Here is a 21,955-nt window from a genome sequence, read left to right on the forward strand (position 1 = left end):
CTGTATCTAGAAACTCTTGTAGCAGTTCTGACACCCGTCAGTGGGTGGCGTCGGGTGGCTCCGCAGTTGATCCATCCCTCCCCACATATGGTGTTGGGCCCCTATATATGCTCCATCTCTGTTGGCTGACATCAGTTCATTTTTTCCCACACCCCGACTCGAATCTGGAGGTTTTAAATCCTATCATACATAACAGAGATCTTGTCCCTCATAAATGTTACAGCATGCAGCATGACACCCCCTGAAACAACAGGCTTTGAACCATATTTTGCCTGCAGTCAACGGATATCAGTCACTGACACCCATGAACACTGTCTCTGATGCCTCTGCACCAAACACAAAAGTCATGCTATTGCTGTGATAAAAAGAATAAGAACAGCATTCGGGATCGATAAGGCAAACGATATTGCAGAACGCAAGAAGATGCAGGTTCGGTTGAAGTCATTAGTGCGGAGGTGCTCTAGTTCCTGAGGTTGCTCCTGTGACCTCTTGTCTTTGTGGTCTCAAGAATCAGTAAAGTCCAGGAAATCCCATAAGAAACATAAAAAACCCAAGCATGTGTCCCCTTCGTCCCGGTACCCCCACAGCTCAGAGGTTTCTTGGAAACAACTCTTCCCCTGTATCAGACCAGTCCAATCCATAACGAGCAGTGATGCCACAACAGCTGCATGAGCTTTGTCTGGCCATGGACAACATTTTTTGTGCCTCATCTGGTCTCTCTAGTGCCTCCGGGTCCCATGGATCTGAGTTGAATGCCGGTTGGGTTCCCGCTAGTGGATCCGTTCCTGGTGTCGACCACTCCACTTTTCCTCAACCTGATGCAGATCCTTCATTTGGATCCAGTTCTACAACTTTTTGCAACGTTACTTCAGTGCTGACTCCACTGGCTATGAGGCCGGCATCATGCCTGAGGCCCCCTTCAGCGCCGAGAACGACTACACTGGGCAATATCCCGAAACCAGACACAGATCCAATATTTTTCGTGGGCTCCGAAATGATCACCTTATTTTGACCAGGACTATACACAATCCGCTGATGATGATACTAATCAGGTTGATCCTTATCATAGTGATGTGGACATTTTTGAAGCTCTACAGGATGCATGTGGTCCGGATACTGTCCAAGGCGTTCGTGTGTCTGCACCTAACCCGCTGCGGCAGCAGAGGACTGCCTCATCCTCAACAGTGATTAGGAGGACATTGGAAGCACTAAACCTCATGCTGCCAACAGCAGAGGTTAAAACGAATGTGCTCACTGATGTCCTTCACCCCGGGCGAACAAGTCAGAAACCTCTTCTGCCCTTCAAAGAGGCAATGACTGATGTGCTGCAGGCACCTCTGCAAAATCAGGATCTTGCCCATCAGTCAGCATGAAAGATGAAAAATGGCACAGACCTGCTCCAGGGCATCCAGGTTTCTTTTTTCTTAATACAACATCCCACCCTGAGAGGTCAGTAGTGTAGACATTCACCAGCCTACTGAACCCAAATGCATTCCCTGCAACTCCCCCTTACTGGGAGTGAAAGGGAACGGAAACAGTCACAAGACTTTTTAGTCCGTCAGTGTTGCTCTGAGGTCAGTAAGTGCTGCTTGATTCCTGGGCAGGTATTCACACGCGCGATATATGGACAACGTGGCAGAGGCTTTGCCAGCTGTCTCAGACGACATCCGAGTAGCATTGCAATGACTCATCTTAGACAGGCACGATGCGGTGAAATACTGATCCGGTCTGGCCCGGGCACAACTGATTGTCAAGGGTGGGTAGTCGGAACCAGTAGAGTGCTAAGGTGCTTTCCTTGGATACGCTCACTAGGCTTCTTTCGTGATGTCCAGCAGCCCCTAATGGACCTGCCATTCAATGGTTCTCACCTGCTTTGGGGAAAGGCGGACTTGACCGTGGGACACTTTAAGGGGAGCAAGGCCCCAGGCTGCTCCTTAGCATAGCTCTGCCTGCACGCTAGTTTCCCTATACCACTCGCCACTTTCGAGGCATCGGTCGGGGTTACCAGCAGAGGTACCAATATAGACAAGGGGGCAATAGAAAGGATACCGGCATGAGAGCCGGCCTGGTTGCTACTTGTTTATTTTCTAGTGATAATGGACAGAGGCCTCTATACCTTCCTAGATCTCCACCTTCTAAACTTCTCCCTTTGGAAGGACAAATTCAAAATGGTCACTGTGGCCCCAGTCCTGTCTGCTCTGGATCCAGGAGACTGAATAGTAGCACTCAGCATGCTGGACGCTTAATTTCACTCCCCTGTCTCACTCTCACACACGCATTCTAAGATTTCAGGTAGGCCTCAAGCATTTCCAGTTCTCAGTGTCCCTTTTGTCCTGATAGGTGAAATTTGGGCGTTCACCAAAGTGATGTTGGTTATAGGAACGAGTATTCCAGAGTTGTGGTAATTGTAGTTTATTCCTGGCAGCACAGCACGCCCACCTGTATCACAGGCAGCCATCAACTCACTCCAGCATTCCCTTTGTGCCATTCCATGGAATACATAATTAAGTATACAATCAAAACATTACAATGGCATGCACAAGTATAGACATAGAAAACCAATGTAACATTGGTCTTCACAGCTCATCTGTGGTGGTTGAGAATTCCTGTCTTACAATACATCGATGACTGATTGCTGAAGGCGGGCTTGCCTCAGGCAGTTGTAATCTACCTCCTGGTGATGGCCCACCCGTTGACATCATTGGGTTTTTCCTTCAATGTGCCCAGGTCACACCTGACTACTTTACAATGGCTCCCCTCCATTGGAGCCATCATAGATACAGTGCTTTTGCAAGCCATTCCTCTGCCTCAATTAATTGAGGGCATTCGGGCTATGATCCCGAAGTTTCAACCTGCAGCAGGGTATCCGTGATATCGGCTCTGATGCTTCTTGGCATCCTGCTTGTCAACCACGGTAGGTGGCACATGTGAGCTGTACAGTGGGATATGAAGTCTCAGTGGTCTCAGCACCATAGCAGTCTGTCAGATCCCATCCTGGTGTCGAGGGAGATTGCGAAAGACCTGCTAGACCCCAAACAGACCTGAGACAGACCCATCCCTCTACCATACCCAGAACTAACGGTTGTGACTGATACATTGTTGCTGAGTTGGGATGATCATCTGGGAGAGGTAGAGACAAGAGGACTTTTTACTCTGGAGGAAGCTTGCTTCCCCATCAGCTTGCTGGAGTTGTTAGCGATGTGCTTGCCACTGAAGGCGTTCCTCCCCACCATCAAGAAGGAATGGGTCCAGGTGCTCACAGACAACATGACCGTCATGTGGTATGGCAGCAAACAGGGTTGTATAGGGTTGTGAGTCACGTGCCAGAAGGCATTGTGTCCATAGAACTGGCTGAGCGCATCTCCCTGACCGTACACCACCCGGCAAGATCTTTGAATGCTTGAGTGGACAAGCTCAGCCGATGTTGGCTAGCGGATCCCAAATGGTGCTTACACTCGGAGGTGGCGATTTTATTTTAAAGCAATGGGGAGAACCCTGGCTTGAACTGTTCGCCACTGAATAGAGGTCGCAGTGTCCAAGCTTTTGCGAGTTGGAGTTTCCGAGGAAATCCCCACTAATACATACCTTTTGCCTACACTCAGGACTTCTTTGAACGTTTCTGTTGCTCCTTCTCCTGCACAGAGTACTGAAAAACATCAGTAGAGACTCTGTCCAGTCATCCTAGAGGCCCCGGACTGCGTGAGGACAGTGGTGCTCGGAACCTCTGACTATGGACATTTGTCCTGCAATTCAGGAGAACCTCCTGCCACAGCAGCGAGGCTGGGTTTGACGCCTGAGCTTGCACAGGCTGCACCTCCATGCGTGGAGATTGAGTGGATACAATTGATGGTTTTCGATCTTCCTTAAGAAGTGGTTAGTGTTATTCTAGCAGCCAGGCAGCCGTCTACCAAAACTGTATATGCTGGACTCTGGGAGAGGTTTTTTGCTTGGTGTTCCCCCTGACGTGTTCAACCCTTGCGAGCAAGTTTATCTGACATTCTTTTGATTTTCATCGGTCCAGCACGCCTTCCTGTGACCATAGCTAAAGGTTATTTATCAGCTCTTTCAACTTTTCTGCGTTTACCGGGTCAACCCACCCTTTTCAAATCACCTGTTGTGATGCGCTTTTTGTTCTCAGCAACACAATTTCTGATGCTGAAGTGGGACCTTAACTTGATGCTAACCTAGCTCATGTGCACTCCTTTCGAGCCAATGCACAGTTGCCCTCTTTGTCTGTTAAACATCGAGTTATTCCTTATCGTCATAACATGGGCCAGGGAAGTGAGTGAACTGCAGGGATTGTCTGTGGTACCTCCGTACACTTTGTTCATCCCAGGCAAACTGTCCCTCCAAACCAAAGCACCATTCCTGCCCAAGGTAGTCACATCCTTTCATATAGGGTAATCACCACCTTGCCGGCTTTTTATGTACATTCTTCCATCCATGTAGGAAGAACAGACCTACTGTCTTGACCAAAATGAGTTCTTAGCTTCTGTATTGATCTTTCACGGGCAACCAACAACATGACCACATTTTTGCCAGTTTGGCTCGGACTAAGAAAGAAAAAGCAGTGCAGAAGAGAACCATCACCCGATGGATTCTGCTATGCATTGAGCTCTGCTATGGACTAACCTGCAAGATTACAGGTCCATTCCACCAGAGCAAAAGCTGCTCCCACTGCGATGGTGTGTGGTGAACCAGTATTGGACATCTGCCAGGCTGCTACGTGGGCATCCCACCTTACATTCATTAAGCAATACAGCCTGGATAGCTAGGTCTGGCGGGATAGGCATTTTGTGTTATCTCGTCTGCAGGACTACCTACTCTGAACCATTCCTCAGGTCCACCACCTGGGGTGGTACTGCTTTTGTATCTATTCACCCGATGAGGAATCTGTAGTTAGAAGTCTCTATCAGAAGAACAAGTTTATTTTCCTTCAGTAATGCCTTTTCTGGTACAGACTAAATCTAACTCCAAATTCCTCACTGACTCACCCTCCACCCCATTTTGTGGAATGGGCTTATTCTGTCCATTTATAAAGTTCCATATATTGAAAATATCTGCACACTGCCACATCTCAATTGTAATGGGCTCCACATTCAGTGGTTTGGACGGAGTTTGGAAAGAAACTGACATCATTGCACACAAGTTTTGCATGTGTAGGGGCCCTGCTGCCCTATTTGAGGCTGGGCGGATCCGTCGTGGAGCTGCACAATGACATCTATCGAAGTGTGAGGGAGTTTCTACAAAATAATCGGATCGAATCTGATGAATGAGGATATTCACAAGGTGAGGAATCTGTAGTGTTCACTCCCTCATTTCTCACCTTCACTAGTACGTAAGTCCTTGAAATAGACAAACAATCCTCCTGGTGAGCGTGATCTGCAATCTTCAGTGAAGGCGCTGGTGCTGCTGATATCACCAGGCTTATTTTGTCCTTTTCACAGGTGAAAAGCGTTGATGTGGTGCAGGCGTACATCGATAGGATACAGGCAATAAATCCTGTCGTTAATGCCTTGGTCAAGGATCGGTGAGTATAAGTCATCGCTCCCTGGATCTGTATGAGATGAGCAAGTGGTAAGAGTGGCCCACCTTAAACCTGACATCCATGTGTATACGCCTGTGACATAATTTCATGGTACAGGACCAAGTAACATTGTGTTTTTCGTTTCTTCTTTCCAACCTGTTAGTTTCTGAGAACACTCCGGTCTCACTGAGACAAAAGGCACAAGTGATGCTTGTGTGCATCCCGTTCAGATGGCGCTCACTGAGCTCAGGGAGCAGATATTCCATATTCTTTCACTGGCCTTCCAGAATTCTGCAGTGTTTTCCTTTTGAAAGCCTGCAGAGGCTTACTCACATGTCATGCCTAAGTGTTTGCCCACACATTACTGGGCATTAACAGCTGTTAATTGCTCCCTCTCTTTAAGTTGCCTCACTTGGGTCTGTAATTATGGGATAGACCATTAAAAGCAGGTGACATCCATAGAAGGGACTGGGTGTAGAGTCAAATGCACTGATGGACTGGGGTGTGAGGGCTGTAATAACCTGAGTGAGACATTTGTAACAGGCGCTCTTTAGGACAGGCCCAGCCTTCCTGGTGGTAGGACGTTGAGTTACAGATGTGCGGTACGCAGTGCAGCTGGCACTTGTCATTTTTGAAACTTTCTCCTGGTGGAGCAATGAGTGAGAAATTAGGCTGTTGCAATAGGAATGTTTCTTGGGCCAGAGCAGAGATGAGAGGAGAGGCAGATGAGGCGTAGAGAGGTCCTGTGGATGCTAAGGAGGTTGCAGTGGAAGAGGCTGCCAAAGTGAACCCTCAGGCTCCTGGCTGAGGCGGCCAAAGTGAACTCTCAGGTTCCTGGCTGAGGCTGCCAAAGTGAACCCTCGGGTTCTGGCTGAGGCTGCCAAAGTGAACCCTCAGGTTCTGGGTGAGGCTTCCGAAGTGAACCCTCAGGTTCCTGGCTGAGAATGCCAAAGTGAACCCTCAGGTTCCTGGCTGAGAATGCTTGTACATTGATACAAGAGGGAGTTGAGTGGAGCATTGGAGAAGAAGTGCACAGTGGATGATAAAAGTGATATGGTTTGTTGTCAAACTCAGGATAATGCAGTGTGCTGCCATCCAGAGCTGGAGTGAGCGAAGGCGGCCAATCTTTGTGGTTTGAATGTGGGAAGAGAAGGTCAGGGTGATAATGAGAGAAATGTTCCCTCAGCAAAGAGGGGGCCGGAGATCCCTAGTGAAGAGGAGAAGATCAGGACGGAGGCCTCAAAGGCTAGGATTGTGTGGTGTGATACTGGTGTCATGCGGTGTGGAGTGGCCAGAAACATATAACTAGTGGGCAGGTGGCTCTGGTAAGCTGCATCGAGGAAGTTACAAGACTGTGTGAATCTGCACTGTTTTGGTATCTGGATGTATTGGAGCTCACTTGTGTGAGGGAGGTGATGTGTCTTTTAAAATCAAGAGCCTCCATGACTGCAGAAAGTATAAAAGGGAAGGAGACTGGAAAATAGTTTGCAATGGTGATAGCTTGGGCAGATGGTTTTTAAATTGGGGAAGCTCCCTGTGTTTTTGAAGTTGATAGGGTTGAGTAGGCCAGAAATAAGGACTGTTTTATGCTAAAGAAAGGAGCCTTCTCTTGCCCATAACCCCCTCATCTACTGAAGCAGAGGTGGAGGACGTTCCTTCTCCCACATCACAGCAAAGACCTGGAACTGCCTCCCCACACATCAGATCACTTTGGGAATTGCGAATGGCCCTCAAGACCTGGCTGCTTAAATAAGCCTCCAGGCCCTGGAAGCGCCTAGGTACTCTATCGAGTGATTAGCCGCGCTTTATAAATCCTGGTTGATTGAGGGATGGTGAGAGATGGACCAGGGTTTGATGTGGAAGACGGACGGTTAGCCAGAGGTTTCCTGGTTTCGGAGGAGAAGGCAGCCAGAGTTGTTAACCTTGTTTTGAAGTAGGATAACTGAGCCTGGTCCTGTCAGCTGTGCGGATGGTGCCTGCTCTTGGTTACTAGAGAGGTGCTCGGTTACGACTTTTCATGCATTTGTGAAAGAGTATTGCAATCAAGTACAAAGCTGATACCGGACTGGTATTGGGCGTAGTTTGCTTGGGTCTGGTTTGTTGCATTATATGTTTATATAGTGCTTCTCTCCCCTGACAAGGCCATCGTTGCTTTTGAATACATAGTTGGGATGGTCTTGGCCGGTTTGGGATGTGTTGGATAAGGCACCTGAGTTTCAAAGACGTCCTTCAAACATAGTGTGGTGCTCATCGCTGCACATAGGCACGTGGTGTTGCGGAGAGTGTGCGGGCACAGTCAGACACACTTATGTACCACTTTACGATTCGTCAGTAGCCTGAGTTCGAGGCCATCAAAGGGTTCATATCACATGGATAGGCGGAATCCAACCTGAAGCACATATGTGGTGTACACCCAGAAGCGACAGAAATCAGCCCCCGGGAGCTGTGTTAAACAAGCAGGTTGTGTGCTGTGCGATGTCCACCCAGAAGCGGGAGGGAGGCATAGCTCTTGGAGGCGCTGCTGGTCAGCGACAAGGTGTCCGCTTACAGTAGGTGGGTCTGGGAGTAAGTCCTAGCACTGCTTATCCACGAGCCCTGTCAGACACCTTTTAGACATAAGCAGGAGAAGATGTCCACCTACAGTAGTTCTAGCACTGCTTATCCACAAGCCCTGTCCCTGTCAGACCCCTTTTAGACGTAAGCAGGAGGGGGCACAGCTCTTGGAGGCGCTGCTGGTCAGTGAGAAGATGTCCACCTACAGTAGTCCTAGCACTGCTTATCCACAAGCCCTGTCCCTGTGAGACGCAAGCAGGAATCAGGCAGTGTATGGGCAGAGATAGTGCCCGCTGCTCCTATATGAAGCCTCACTTTTCAAGGAAGAAGAAACTATACAATATTTAAAAGGCCCAGATTTCACTTATTCCATCGAGGCCGAAAGGAGCTATATCTAAAGCAGGGGTTCTGCCTTTCTTCTGCTCCCGAAGGCTCCCACTGGTGGGCCGTTCCCATTCGCCTTAAATCCTTACGACCCTCGCCCTTCTAAAACTCCCTCCAGACGTTTTCACCTTTCGTTACTACTGACAGCAAAACAACGCGGGGAAAGGAAACTTACCCTGTTTCTGTTGACTTAGCAAAGGACCGGAGTGGGCTTATTTCCCAGACCTTGCCCGATCTTTGCTGGATTGATGAGTCTCCACAGACTGTTTCATTCCTGTCTGCCCACAGCCCCTTCCTCCTACCACCTTCCTCAACTGACTCTGCTCTCCCCTTGAGCAATGGGTGCTAGACAGACACCAGGAGCTGAGCCCTGCTGCCCACAGGGCTTATCTCCTCCTCAGACAACTCCTGGATGCGCCTCCTTGAGCGCTGGCTCCAGCCATCAAAGCGTGGTGACTGGGGCCTCTGGGCACTTTAGCTCACGGGGACCCTGGAGAGAGGCGCTTTGAGGCCACCATGTTCATCCAAGAAGTCTGATCATAAGGGCTAAGTAAAGTTCTGGGGAGAACAAATAAAAACAGAAATCCATGTCCTTCTAAGCCTGCTTTAACCAGGTTTGCTCGCCCAGTCTGTTTTCAGTTACCTTCTTACAAACCTCTGTCTCCCTTGGACTTAGAGTTTGCGTCATGCTACAGGAGGGTCCTTTCGCCCACTGAGATGTAGCTCTGTATGTAGGTGTGCCGTGGGAACTGACCCCCCTGACCTGCTGGGAGGTGTGGGGACAGAGGAGACGTTTCATGATACAGTTGATGTAATCTGTACGATTTCACAGATGAATATTTCCTCCCCTCGCGTTACACCTGTGGTCTCTAGTTCTGTGTCCCACGTCTAGGTGCAGCCCGGTCGCCCGGCGTGGCTCTTGGTTTCAGCAGACCACCATCTTAGACTTTAGCCACGTCACTTACATGTCTGCAGAAGGTGGAAACTCGAGATAATTGGGAGGGCAAAGTCTGCTACTTCTACTTATCTCCTGAGTCTGTGCTGCTGGCTGAAGGTCTGAGTGGGGCACATGCAGGATATCCTGGGTACAAAGTCTGCCCTCATTATCAGCTCAGCGGGTAAGAACAGATGTCAACTCCTGCCACGGGTCTGCTCAGGAGACTGACCCTTGCCTGGGTTCGGTGCCTGAGAAGTGATCTTTAACCACATCTTGAAGCCTGTAATCCTATTACCAAGTGCATTTTTGGTTTCTTAGTTCCCTGCAGGCACTTGATACAGAAACCTTAACCCAACATTGCCTGAACAGAGGGTGGTAACACTCATGTAGTTTATTCTCCGTCAAATGCTTGTGTAGGAAGTGGTAAATCTAACATGTAATTGCTTCACTATGGCACATCACAGTAGTACAACTGTGTAGCCCTACATTTCCTTTACACTGTAATAGTCGCCTTCATTAAAGAAAATGGGTTTGTCATCAGCTCCTTCCTATGGGTGAAGTGTGTGTAAAAGACCATGTACATACAGCCAGTGGACACTCACCTGCTCCAAGCATGAGTGCTAACCAAAGATGGAGCATGTTGTGTAGTTGGCACTGAGCCTTCTTCCTAGGGCTTGGACATGTGTAGAGACTGTGCTAGCCACACAGCTGAAGGCCACGGTGGCTCTTTGTCATTCAGATCATGGCCTAGGCCTCATTACAATCACCGCCCGAAACCCTAGACACCGTGTCCCAAGGTTTTAGGATCTCGCCTTTATTATTTAACTTCTGGCCTGTCCAGTGCCTTTGGCTGTGATATTGAACAAGCAGAAGGCAATGCTTTTCATGTATGTCGATAACTCAATTGATTCTTAGGTTAAAGAACCTCGATACATCAGTTCAGCACCTGCTGACTTATCGGAGTCATGGAGTGGGGGGTGTCAGACGACTTTTAAGCTTAATGTGACAGTCTAAGCTCTTTAGGCAAAAGCTCCAGCCCCACTCCTAGATCTTGGTCCCCCACCTAGCGTGGCCTTGAAAACCAGGTGGACGGGAAACCTCTGCACGTAGGTCAGAACCGTGGTTGAGGCAGATTTCTGCTAGCAGATCCTCCTCGGAGGCATTCTCCCCTTCCTTCTCGCATTCTGTTATGGCATTCAACACCTTTGTTCCTTTGTGGTGGTGGAAATAAAACATACTTTAGTCTTTCTGCATTTCTTGCTAGTGCGTGTTTAATACATGGCTGCAGGAATCCTGCGTCAAGGACATACGGCAACATTTCAGGCAGTCTGCCCTGCCTCCATTGGCTGCCCTTGGAAGTGTATTTATTTAAATAACTTTTATTTAACTCCTGACAGATGGTCTGCCTAGACCTGTATGGTGATGAAGGCCCTGCCTCCGCCCCTCCGTGGCACACCGTCTAAGATCTTTAAAATTGCAGTCGCGGATTAAAATGCTCCCTTCCAATAGGTCACCCAGCTAGAAAAATCTATTTTGGAAATAGAGTGTCCTTCCAAAGCAGTAAAACCAAACACCCCATGGTGGATGACCACCGGCTCCAGCAGCGTTCATGAGTGGTTCTCCAGAGCCTTCCAAAGCAGTAAAACCGACCACCTCAGGGTGGATGACCACCTGCTCCAGCAGCGTTCATGAGCGGTTCTTTGGGGCCTTCCAAAGCAGTAAAACCAACCGCCCCATGGTGGATTACCACCTGCTCCAGCAGCTGTCCATGAGCGGTTCTCCAGAGCCTTCCAAAGCAGTAAAACCAACCGCCCCATGGTGGATTACGACCTGCTCCAGCAGCGTCCATGAGCGGTTCTCTGGGGCCTTCCAAAGCAGTAAAACCAACCACCCCATGGTGGATGACCACCTGCTCCAGCAGCGTTCATGAGCGGTTCTCCAGAGCCTTCAAAAGCAGTAAAACCGACTGCACCAGGGTGGATTACCACCAGCTCCAGCAGCGTTTCATGAGTGGTTCTCCAGAGCCTTCCAAAGCAGTAAAACCGACCGCACCATGGTGGATGACCACCGGCTCCAGCAGCTGTCCATGAGCGGTTCTCTGGGGCCTTCCAAAGCAGTAAAACCAACCGCCCCATGGTGGATGACCACCTGCTCCAGCAGCGTTCATGAGCGGTTCTCCAGAGCCTTCCAAAGCAGTAAAACCGACCGCACCATGGTGGATGACCACCAGCTCCAGCAGCTGTCCATGAGCGGTTCTCTGGGGCCTTCCAAAGCAGTAAAACCAACCACCCCATGGTGGATGACCACCAGCTCCAGCAGCTGTCCATGAGCGGTTCTCTGGTGCCTTCCAAAGCAGTAAAACCAACCACCCATTGGTGGATGACCACCTGCTCCAGCAGCGTTCATGAGCGGTTCTCCAGAGCCTTCCAAAGCAGTAAAACCGACTGCACCAGGGTGGATTACCACCAGCTCCAGCAGCGTTTCATTAATGATTCTCCAGAGCCTTCCAAAGCAGTAAAACCGACCGCATCAGAGTGGATTACCACCGGCTCCAGCAGCGTTTCAATAATGATTCTCCAGAGCCTTCCAAAGCAGTAAAACCGACCGCACCAGGTTGGATTACCACTGGCTCCAGCAGCTGTCCATGAGCGGTTCTCTGGGGCCTTCCAAAGCAGTAAAACCAACCGCCCCATGGTGGATGACCACCGGCTCCAGCAGCGTTCATGAGTGGTTCTCCAGAGCCTTCCAAAGCAGTAAAACCAACCGCCCCATGGTGGATGACCACCTGCTCCATCAGCGTTTCGTGAGTGGTTCTCTGGGGCCTTCCAAAGCAGTAAAACCGACCGCACCAGGGTGGATAGACTGCTGCAAGTGATAGGCCACTGGCTCCAGGAGCAGTCCGTCAGCGGTTCTCCAGTCTCCTGCGAGGGTATTATGGGATGGAAGTCTTGTTGATTTGTGGTGGGACTGCTGCTCCTCCAAACTTTAAAGAACCTTTCACCAAACCTTTAGCAAAATAGCCACTTTTTCCTCACTTAGGTTTAAGGCCCTGTTCCTCTGTGTGCCTTGAGGTCTTTGCGAAGTTGACTGTCAATCATTCCCTTCTTTAGTTGTGCAGCGTTGAGTGGCAGGTGCTTTTGTGTGCAGGTGTCTCTCCTTTAACTCTCCCTTCTTACGCCTTTAAACCTAGTCTGGTCAGGTAAGATGTCTAAAAGCCCGACAGATATAGCTGTGTATAGTCAATAAAAGAGCCTTTAACCTACGTTTACTGCAGTGCCATAACCTTGGACATCAGGGGGCGGTACCAGTGCGCTCCACAAACATTTGTGTATATTGTTCATACTGGATACCTTGTTTTGTTTTGTCTGATAATCATTACCCTGTCTATGTCACTTTTAGTGAGTATGGTTGCACATGATTTATGTGATGCTAAGTTGTAATGACATGCTCTGATGACTGTCACCCACATTACTTGTAGGAAGCTTCTCTTGTTTTCTCTTGTAAAGTTCTCTGACACCCCTTGATCTCCTCCCCACCAACAAAAATGTCAAATTATAATAAAATACTCATTTTTGAAAAATATTATTTTGCTTAATGTTGTAGTACAGTGTGCTTTGTTCTGCATCCTATCTACATGCAACCCTTAGGCCCTCCTACATCATGTTCTTATTTTTGGATCCTGGTCTTACCCGACCCTACGTATACTGTTGTGCTAGACACAGCAGCGTGTCGCGTGTTGGATACTCCAGTTAAAGATAAAACGTGTTCTGCAGAAGATTTCACTGCTGCTTAGTGCCAGGTCTGGTGGTATCTGGCGGTATCTGGTGGTATGAAATACCCAACAGGTCACCTTTCTGGATGACTGGCTGTCGAGTACCGCTTCCCTGCAGAATGGAGAGCGCTCAGTCCGGCCAGTAATACCGATCATCGCATTTCAGGCCCCTCCACAGACTAGACCAGACTGTTCCTAAACCATCACATAACCCATCCATCGTCAGAGCAGCTCTGAACATGGCCTCTAGTCACACCCATCTTCCACAGAACAGCATTGTAGCCTAAAGGAAGGATTGAAACAGTTTCTGGGATTATCGGAGGGCTTTAATGGCTGTCCACCTAGATGTGTCTCAAATCCAAAAAATGATGGACGGAGTGCTTGAATTACTCTCTACCACTGGTAATCTCTTACGCTGTACCCCAATTAAAAACATGTTTGCGCATCATGCCACCTCATATTTGACCCAACTACATGCAAATCAGTCCTGTTCCTGCTCCAATAGGAACACTCCAGCCTGAACTGTTCCCACTGGAGCAGAGCTGATCATCACTTCTTGGTGTACTGCAGGTGTTTCACAAACATGGTTCTGCTGACCTTGAAAGAAGGAGGACAGCCCCAGTCCTTGTTGGTCCCACAAAGACCAGGAATAGAACAGTCATCTGGTAAGAAGTTTAGTGTCCTAGTTCCAGAGATCTTTAGGAAAAAAAGATTCCTCTGAGCCCTGCCATTTAGAATTTTAAAGTTAAAAGTCATCTCCTTAGCTTTAAAGTGAGCCTGCTGTGCGTGGTGCAAGTTAGCCCTTGTCTTCACAACAATGTGTCGCATTGGTGACCAGGCACCACCATCAGCCTTTTCTGCCAGTTAAGCAACTGTGGGGAGTTGGCTTCTGAACAAGTAGGAGCCTGTTACGTGTGATCTCGTAGGGTTTTCATCTGTCTTGTGGACACACGTGTAGGAGGACCATACTCCCCACATATGACAACGCCAACACAATGTTGTGCTGTGTCCCTTACAAATTTAGAGGGAACCGAGCAATAAACACTTTCGCTACAAATTCTTCATGGGATTTCTTTATCACAGGGGTAATAAGGCACCCCCAGTCCCCGAGATGACCAGAATGGGGCGAATCCCTGCATTCCCCAGTACCCCTGATCCAAACGCGGACTCAAAAGTTTGTAAAGGAAAAAGGAATTTGGGGTGATGCCTCATATCCATAGCCGCACCCTTCTGATCCACCCACTTAGTGTCTGGACCTCTTGATCCTCGTGCTGTGGGCTCTCTCTGGTTCTAGGTTGTCTTGCTGTAATTCTCTGTCTTGTTCTTAAAAAAAACACTTAGGGTCCCCTGTACCCTTATCTCTATTCACGCCTACAAATAAAGAATTCAAAGAAGTGTTAACTTGGGTTATTTGGCTGCATCCCTTGAACCACTCTCTCCAGTGGGCGGTTTGCAATCAGCAGTCCAGGCTCTCCTCCTTTCCAGGTTGGACATTGGACACTATACCGCCTCCTGCGTCCTCAGTCCACGTGGTAGCAGCCACAGGCACTTGGACATTTAGGGCCAGATGTAGTAAAAGTCTGAATTGCGATTCGCAAATTGCGAGTCAGACCGACTCGCAATTTGCGAGCCGCAATCCAGAATGTAGGATGGTGTCCCTGACACCATCTGCGACTCGCAAGGGGGTCGCAAAGGCCCACCTCATTAATATTAATGAGGTGTGTCGCAATTTGCGACCCCCTTGTGAGTGGCGGCACTCACAGGGATGGTGGCCTGCTGGAGACAGCAGACCACCATGTCTGTGACTGCTTTTAAATAAAGCTGTTTTTTTTTTGTAATGCAGCCCGTTTTCCTTAAAGGAAAACGAGATGCATTACAAAATGAAAAATTAAACGTTTTTGTTTCATTTTTTCAGAGCAGGCAGTGTTCCATACGACCACTGCCTGCTCTGGAAAAATGTTTTCCATGCCATTCACAAAGGTGAAGGTGTCTCATGGGGACCCCTTCCCTTTTGCGAATGGATTACCACCAGTGTGACACTGGTGGTAACTGGATTGTTTTGCGACCGCGATCGCGGTCACAAAAGAATACAGCATTGCGCTGCGCAATTAGGAAGGCGAAAACCCCTTCCTAATTGCGACTCGCAGTCCTTTTTGCGAATCTGTAACCAGGGTACCGACTCGCAAAATGGCGATTGGGCATCGCAATGTGCTTTTTGTACATCGCAAACAGCAAAATTCGCTGTTTGCGATGTGCAAAAAGTTTTGAACATCTGGCCCCAGCTCATATCACACCGATGTTGAGGTGGTGGCTTCCTCTAGCCACTTTGGTTCAAATCCTCAATTTTTAATCAATAAATATGAAAGCTCATTGCAGAGGGGGCAGGACAGCAAGGCCCAGAGTGCTCTGCATCCAGGAGAAAGAAGCGGGTCTGTAGCTGTCTTTGGAAATCACCATCTCCCTCAGGGTGGGTCTGTCTTCATGCGGAAGAGGCTGGACTGGGTCACTTCTCTTGTTCCTAAGGACATAGCATCATCCATGAATGGTGGTTGAATAATAGCCCCCTGTAAAGGTACTAATCTTTAGAGACTGTCTCTTTTTCTCTTTATATTGTAATTTTTTTTACTTCCTATTTCAAAATCTTTTAAGTTTATCCCAGTTGTCTGTAACCATACTGGAATCCAAGGTTTATGGGTTGTTATTTCAAATAAGTTTAAGTTTTTTCTTATAAACTTCTACAACTGCGTTCAGGTTGCGGGCTGCCAGACCGACACCTTATTTAATGTGGTAGCCTCTTTAAGGTCCAGATCTGGTAAGCTACTAAATTACTTTCATGTAATCATAGTGGGGGGATTTTTTATGCGACCCCATATGATCCTTTTCAGGCTTCTGGTAACACGTTGCACTCTTAAAGACTGATAGTAGAGGTCTGAAATGATTGCACACCCTACTTAACGTCGAGCTGCACAGTACAGCTGAAATTGTGAGTGATCTTTTTAAACAGGGCACGATGAACACGTCCATTCTGGGGGCACGACAGAAATGGCTACAGTGGTTATAACCCCATTGAGTCAGCGCTTTGTTTGTTTGCCAGATACACCCCCTGCCCCCCCCCACCCAGATCTTGTCCAAAAAGATGATGGGTTTAGGGTAAGACGGCGGACAGCAATATTCCAACTCTGTTAACCAGTCATTGGGAGGAACCGCAATCGAATCATCAGCTGTTTGTTGATATTCAGTCCTCCAACACTAGATGCGAATGAGGCTTTTACCAAACTAAATGCAACAATTAAAAGCTCCCTTACAGGTGGCTCCAGATCTGTGGGGAGCTCCCAACAAGGATGGTTTGGTAGAGCGTGTACTGCCTGTAACCACAGATCCAGGAATAGGCCTATCACCGCAGAAGCAAGGCTAGACTATAGATGGGCCTTCAAGGGAAGGAAGTAGGTGATCAAGAAAGAAACATGGGAATGTTTAGCCTAAACATGTAAAGAGAAGGATATCCAGGGGGGTTTGAACTGTCGGAAGGATGGGGACAGACATTAACCCAGACAGACGGAGAGACCACTTTAAACATATTTACTCCTTTGGAAATAATAGCATAGATGATCTAGAAAGTGCCTTCCTTTTCCCTTTTAAAAAAAATACAGTTGAAATTGAGGACCTTATCACATGCTAGTCCATCAAAAAAAGCACCCAGGTCCTGATGTGGTCCCTATGGACCACTATAAGGAGAATGGCCCTTTTTGGGCCCCTAAGTATCTTCAAAAGTTCCAGTTTTTAAGAAAGGCAGTAACCGTTGCTGCTTCAGACCCATATCACTGTCATGATTCTGTTGTAAAAGTGGTGGACGTGTTGTCCTGAACAGGATAGAGGAACGGGCGCTCTCAGTGGCATCCTTGCCGTGGTACGGTGCGGGTTCAGAGAGGGGCTAGGGACTCCAGAACTGTGTTTGAATCTTTACCTAGTTATAGGGAAGTACACGATTGCTAAAAAGGATCTCTCTACCTCGCTTTTATGGGCCTTTGCAGCGTCTTTGACTGTGTCAGCCATTCCAGATTGTGGAATATATTAACCCAGATTGTGCTGCCCAACCCTTGGTGGAACGCTTGCGTACAATGCACCCTGAGGTTACAGCATCAGTTAAATAAGGAAAGGATGGAGACTGTACCAAACCTTTTGTTCTATCCTGGGGTGTACGTCACGGCTGTGTTTTTCCCCTGTTTAATTTCTTCTTTATATAAATGGTTTGAATTATTTTTGAACCTCACAAGGGACGCATCCACCAAAGGTGAAATCTACTTTTGTCCAAGCTTTGCTTTACGCTGATTATGCCGTCTTCTGTTCATGTACAACAAATAGCCTTCCTGGCCTCATAGACCATTTCGTTATTTTTATGGACAACCTGGATTTGGAGTGTAATATTGTAAAAACTCATTAAATGGCTTGTGATCAGCAAAACCGTAAAATCCGACCCAGCTCAATCAAGGGGAAAGATACCACCAGGGTCAGTTTATTTTCCTATCTTTGGATAACGTGTGATCCCTACAGCAGTTGGCTTCTCTTCATCTCTAACTGGTGCCTCCGCCTTAACCAGCGCCTTGAGGCCTGTTTGGACAGGTGGCAAGGTTTGGAAGTAGGCCTGTACCACCCTTGCTGGAAGTCTATAGTCTTAAAAGTCTTCCAGTTTTAACCTTTGGGGCCACCATCTGAGGGGACCACGATTGCCCTGAACTAGGAGGAGAACTGCTTTTGTAGACGGATGTTGAGTTTAGGCCCTTTTAGTCTCCGTCACTTTCTCCAGAAGGAACTGGGTGTGATCTGTGAGGAAGGACATATAAAGCTGGCACCACGCCTAGTGTGGATTGCTTTATGGAGCAGATGGCATCACTCCTTCCGCTCCGATGTTACTCCCCGTTGCCAAGCTTGTGATTTTGGGTATAAGATCCTGCGGCTGAGTTATATCAAGAGAACTGCTGAACCGCTGGGCAGACGCGACTTGTACTGGTCGCCCCGGGTGGTGGGCAAGGGGGAAGGTGTTAGGGTGAAGGAGCTCATTATGAAGCCGGCATCTGAAGCCATAGAGAGCAAGGAATTGGTAAAAAAAGACTTTGATAGTCCTCAAACCTGTGGGAGGACTGAGTGTTGTTGTGTTTTGACTTTTTCACTGTTTTGTTAGTGTAAATACTTCACACATTTTCCTAGGTTAAAGCCTGTCTCCTTTGTGCCATAGCTACCAGGGGGCTGAGCCCAGGTTTAAGTTATTGAAACTGTGTTTTACCGTAAGAAGCTTGGAGCTTTATTCCTTGTGGTGGACTACCATCCACCCTTAATAATCTACTGTTTTTACATCTGCAATTGCTCTAGTGTGTTTAAAGTCTGTTCAGCGTTTCCAGCCAATGCTCTAAAAAATGTCCAGGTGTTAACCATACAGAGAATGTTGGGCAGAACACATTGGTCCTGTGACCAATTTATTTATGGCATCTGAGGGACTAAGGCACGTCACTGTTGGTGGTGGTGTGGCCTTGAAAGGTCAGCTACACATATTGGTCATGCCATGGCCTAGCAATGCTTTGTATTGATTGCTTTTTACAGGATTGTCGGGGGGGCCCATAGCTGTTCACCCTCTTACCACCTCCACATCATTGATGTCTGTGGTGGTACTTACATGAGGTGTTTTCCTTCCTACATTTAAGGGGTTGTAATGGAAGGTTCCTATATGTCTCTATTCTTCCAGAGAATCGTTGAAATGATGGGGATAGTTTCAAAGTTTGTTGTAGCACAGCATCAACCCCATATTTATTATTGACATCATCTTCAAGTGCATCTCTCTCTCTGTATGCCGCTCTGTCTCTCTAGCTGCCTCTCTCTCTCTCTCTCACTGTAACACTCATCATCTCCTAGGTTTTTTCCCTGATATACCTCCCTCAGCGCCACCGAGTCGCAGCGGTGGTCTTTATTTCTGGTACCCATTTACCCCCCACCCCTTTAGTTAAGCTGCCTTTTTTTCTTCGCTCTGAGGTGTGTTGTCCCTCTCTCCTTTGTCAGGTATGACGCAGCCCTGCAAGAGGCGATGCAGGTGGACCGCATGGTCTCAGAAGGGGAGGAGGACGAGAAGACCCTGCAGGAGAAGGTCCCTTTCCTGGGAGTCCCCTGTACCATTAAGGAGGCCTTTGCTGTACATGGTGAGTAGGCTGCAGGTCCCCTTGCTGCCTGGTGCTTGAAATCCAGAGGTTTGCACAAGTTGTTTTCTGTCTGACACGAGTAGACTTGGGGTGGAGATCTGTACCCTCATCCTTGGCGGCAGGTAAGGGGTGGATACTAGTGAGTGCTTCATCCAGGACAGGGCATTTGGACGGGTAGGTTGGGCAATGAAAGGAAGACGTGCTTGCACACTTCCTCAAGGGGGAGCCCAAGGCAGGGTGGCCACTGCGGTGCTCCTCATCCAGGGCCAGTTGTTGGGCGCTCACTGCGCCCTCAATCCAGAGCAGGCGTTGGCGGGTGAAGAGGGTGAAAGGAACAAATCCTTAGACCTCACCCATGTCAGAGGCAGAGGCTGGACCCCTCTTCCAGGGCAGATATGGGTGGATGCTCTCTGTACCCATCATCTAAGCCCGTGCTGGGAGGTGGGGGGGATCCTTAGACCTCACCCATGGCAGAGGCAGAGGCTGCACCCCTCTTCCAGGGCAGATATGGGTGGATGCTCTCTGTACGCATCATCTAAGGTAGGCCCTCGGAAGGGGGGGGGAGAAATCCTGGCACATCTTATCCATTCCGGCTCACAAGCATAGAGGTCATCGCCGCACCTCCATGGGGGCAGAAAACTAAAAAATGTTAATACTAATCTATATGATGAGCCATCATTCCCTGTCCACGCCATAATAACAATGAGAGAAGCACAAATCGTGTTGTCCGATTGCTGCTTTGCTTACAGCAACCAAAGAATTAAATATATTTAATTATGTTAATAAAAATACACAGATTACATTTTTTGAGCTTCTTAATAATCTCAAATGTTGTGGCTGCATGTTTGCTTTCCCACTTTTCAGTGCGGGTAAAGCTAGGGATTAGGACGAGGCCTGCAGCTGTGGGGATCAGGAACTCTATTGAAGTCTCCTACGAGCTACCTGAGTGTGGTGGGCTGATAGGTGACCGGCACACAGAAAAACACAGGCAAACTGGTTTAAAGTTTACTAGACTTAAAGCAGTTCACAAGGTAGCAAAGGCTGAATATATTTTCCAAGTGAATATTTGTAACGCTTATGTAATCTCAGAATATTTCTGTGCTGGATTTGTGGCAAACGAGCCTTGACCAGTGTTGTTCTTTGGTAGAAAAAAAGTATTATTATGGAAAATGTCTAAGGGCTCTCAGGGGTCTCTTTGCTGAAAGGCCAACTTTTTATGAAAAGGGCATCAGTTCTCGGTACCTCAAGACAGGTATTACATTTACGGACATTTATAGCACCTTTCTTGATCTGAGGTAGGAATAATTATATATTATAACTTTAGTGGACTGCAGACAAGCAACTGCTAGTTACAAAATCACAACCCTGTCCTACGTTAAATGGCGCTGCCTTCCTCAAGGGAAGGGTGTTGCAGAGAATGGAGTCTGCACCCTGGCGCACCCTGGATCTCTCCTAGGGGAGTGTTCTGCTGTGGACTGAGTCGTTACCTGAAACAGGCTGGAGCACCCTGGAGAAGGGTCCTACTCTGAACGCAGGATCACTCCTAGGGAAATGCCCTGACTCTGACTCTACCTGAAACACACTGGATCACTGCCAGAGACGTGTCCTACTCTGGGCTGAGTCTTCGCCTGATACACGTCAGATCACTCCTGGAGAAGTGTCCTGCTGTGGACTGAATCTACCTGAAACACACTGGATAACCACTAGAGAACTGTCCTGCTGTAGACTCAGGCCCATATTTATGGAAAACGACGTACAACTGCTCTAGCGCAGTAGTACATCAAAGAAATTAGCGTGAGCTAATGCCATTCCCTAGCACCATCCGTGCGCCATATTTAAAAAAGGACGCACTATGGCGCTAAGGACTGCCTAGCGTCTGAACAAAAGACGCTAGCTGGTGCGGAATATTGTTAGGGAAAATGGGCCAAAAATTACACTAGACTGGGTAGCGTGAAAAAATCTGCTGCTAGTCAGCCTAGCGTAATTTTTGAAGCACAAGCAGCCAAAATATTACCTCTATAAGCATAGACAGGAATCATTAACAACCCCAATGCCCACCACAGGGGACCCGTGTCCCCAGGGCCACCCCAACAGACGCACTGCCAGCCAGGGGGGCCCATGTAAGCAGCTCCCAGTGGCACAGAAAACACATCCACGTACACTTACCTGGGATGGGCTCCCTCCTCCAGTAGTGTCCCTGCGGTGTGGTTGGTGGTGATGCTGGGGGTTTGGGTGGGCATCTCTGTGCCCATTCCATGGTGTTTCCCCATGGAAAGGTGCCTAACAGTACTTATCTGGTCTGACCAGCCATTAATATTTGACACTAATTATCCTTAGCGTCATTCTTAAGGTCCGCCTCCTTAGTGTGCGTTGTTTTAGCATCGGGGGGTAATATGGCGCTGGAGGGCTAGCGTGATTTTTATGAAGGGAACCCCTGCCTTGCATACCATTGCCACAATGAGACGCCAGGTGGGTTGGCACTTCCTAAAAATGGCGCTATCTCAGATATTTTGACGCTAGACTGGTTTAGGGTCAAAATATAAATATGGAGTTAAGTTAGCGTCATGTTAGCGCCATAACAAAATGACGCTAAGCCA

The 21,955-nt window shown here is 48.2% G+C and overlaps 1 protein-coding gene across 2 annotated transcripts in view; it reads left to right on the plus strand.

The window, feature by feature from the left end:
• Positions 1–21,955, plus strand: part of FAAH2 (fatty acid amide hydrolase 2) — a 134,733-nt gene that overhangs the window by 19,964 nt on the left and 92,814 nt on the right. The window contains exons 2-3 of one of the 2 annotated variants that reach the window (XM_069212158.1): positions 5,448–5,530; positions 19,222–19,358. In XM_069212158.1, coding sequence (XP_069068259.1) covers positions 5,448–5,530; positions 19,222–19,358 — 220 coding nt within the window. The remainder of the gene's footprint in view (positions 1–5,447; positions 5,531–19,221; positions 19,359–21,955) is intronic. The other variant, XM_069212159.1, reaches the window with a different exon arrangement.

Source organism: Pleurodeles waltl, chromosome 10 (genome assembly GCF_031143425.1).
Source record: "Pleurodeles waltl isolate 20211129_DDA chromosome 10, aPleWal1.hap1.20221129, whole genome shotgun sequence".
Taxonomy (NCBI): domain Eukaryota; kingdom Metazoa; phylum Chordata; class Amphibia; order Caudata; family Salamandridae; genus Pleurodeles; species Pleurodeles waltl.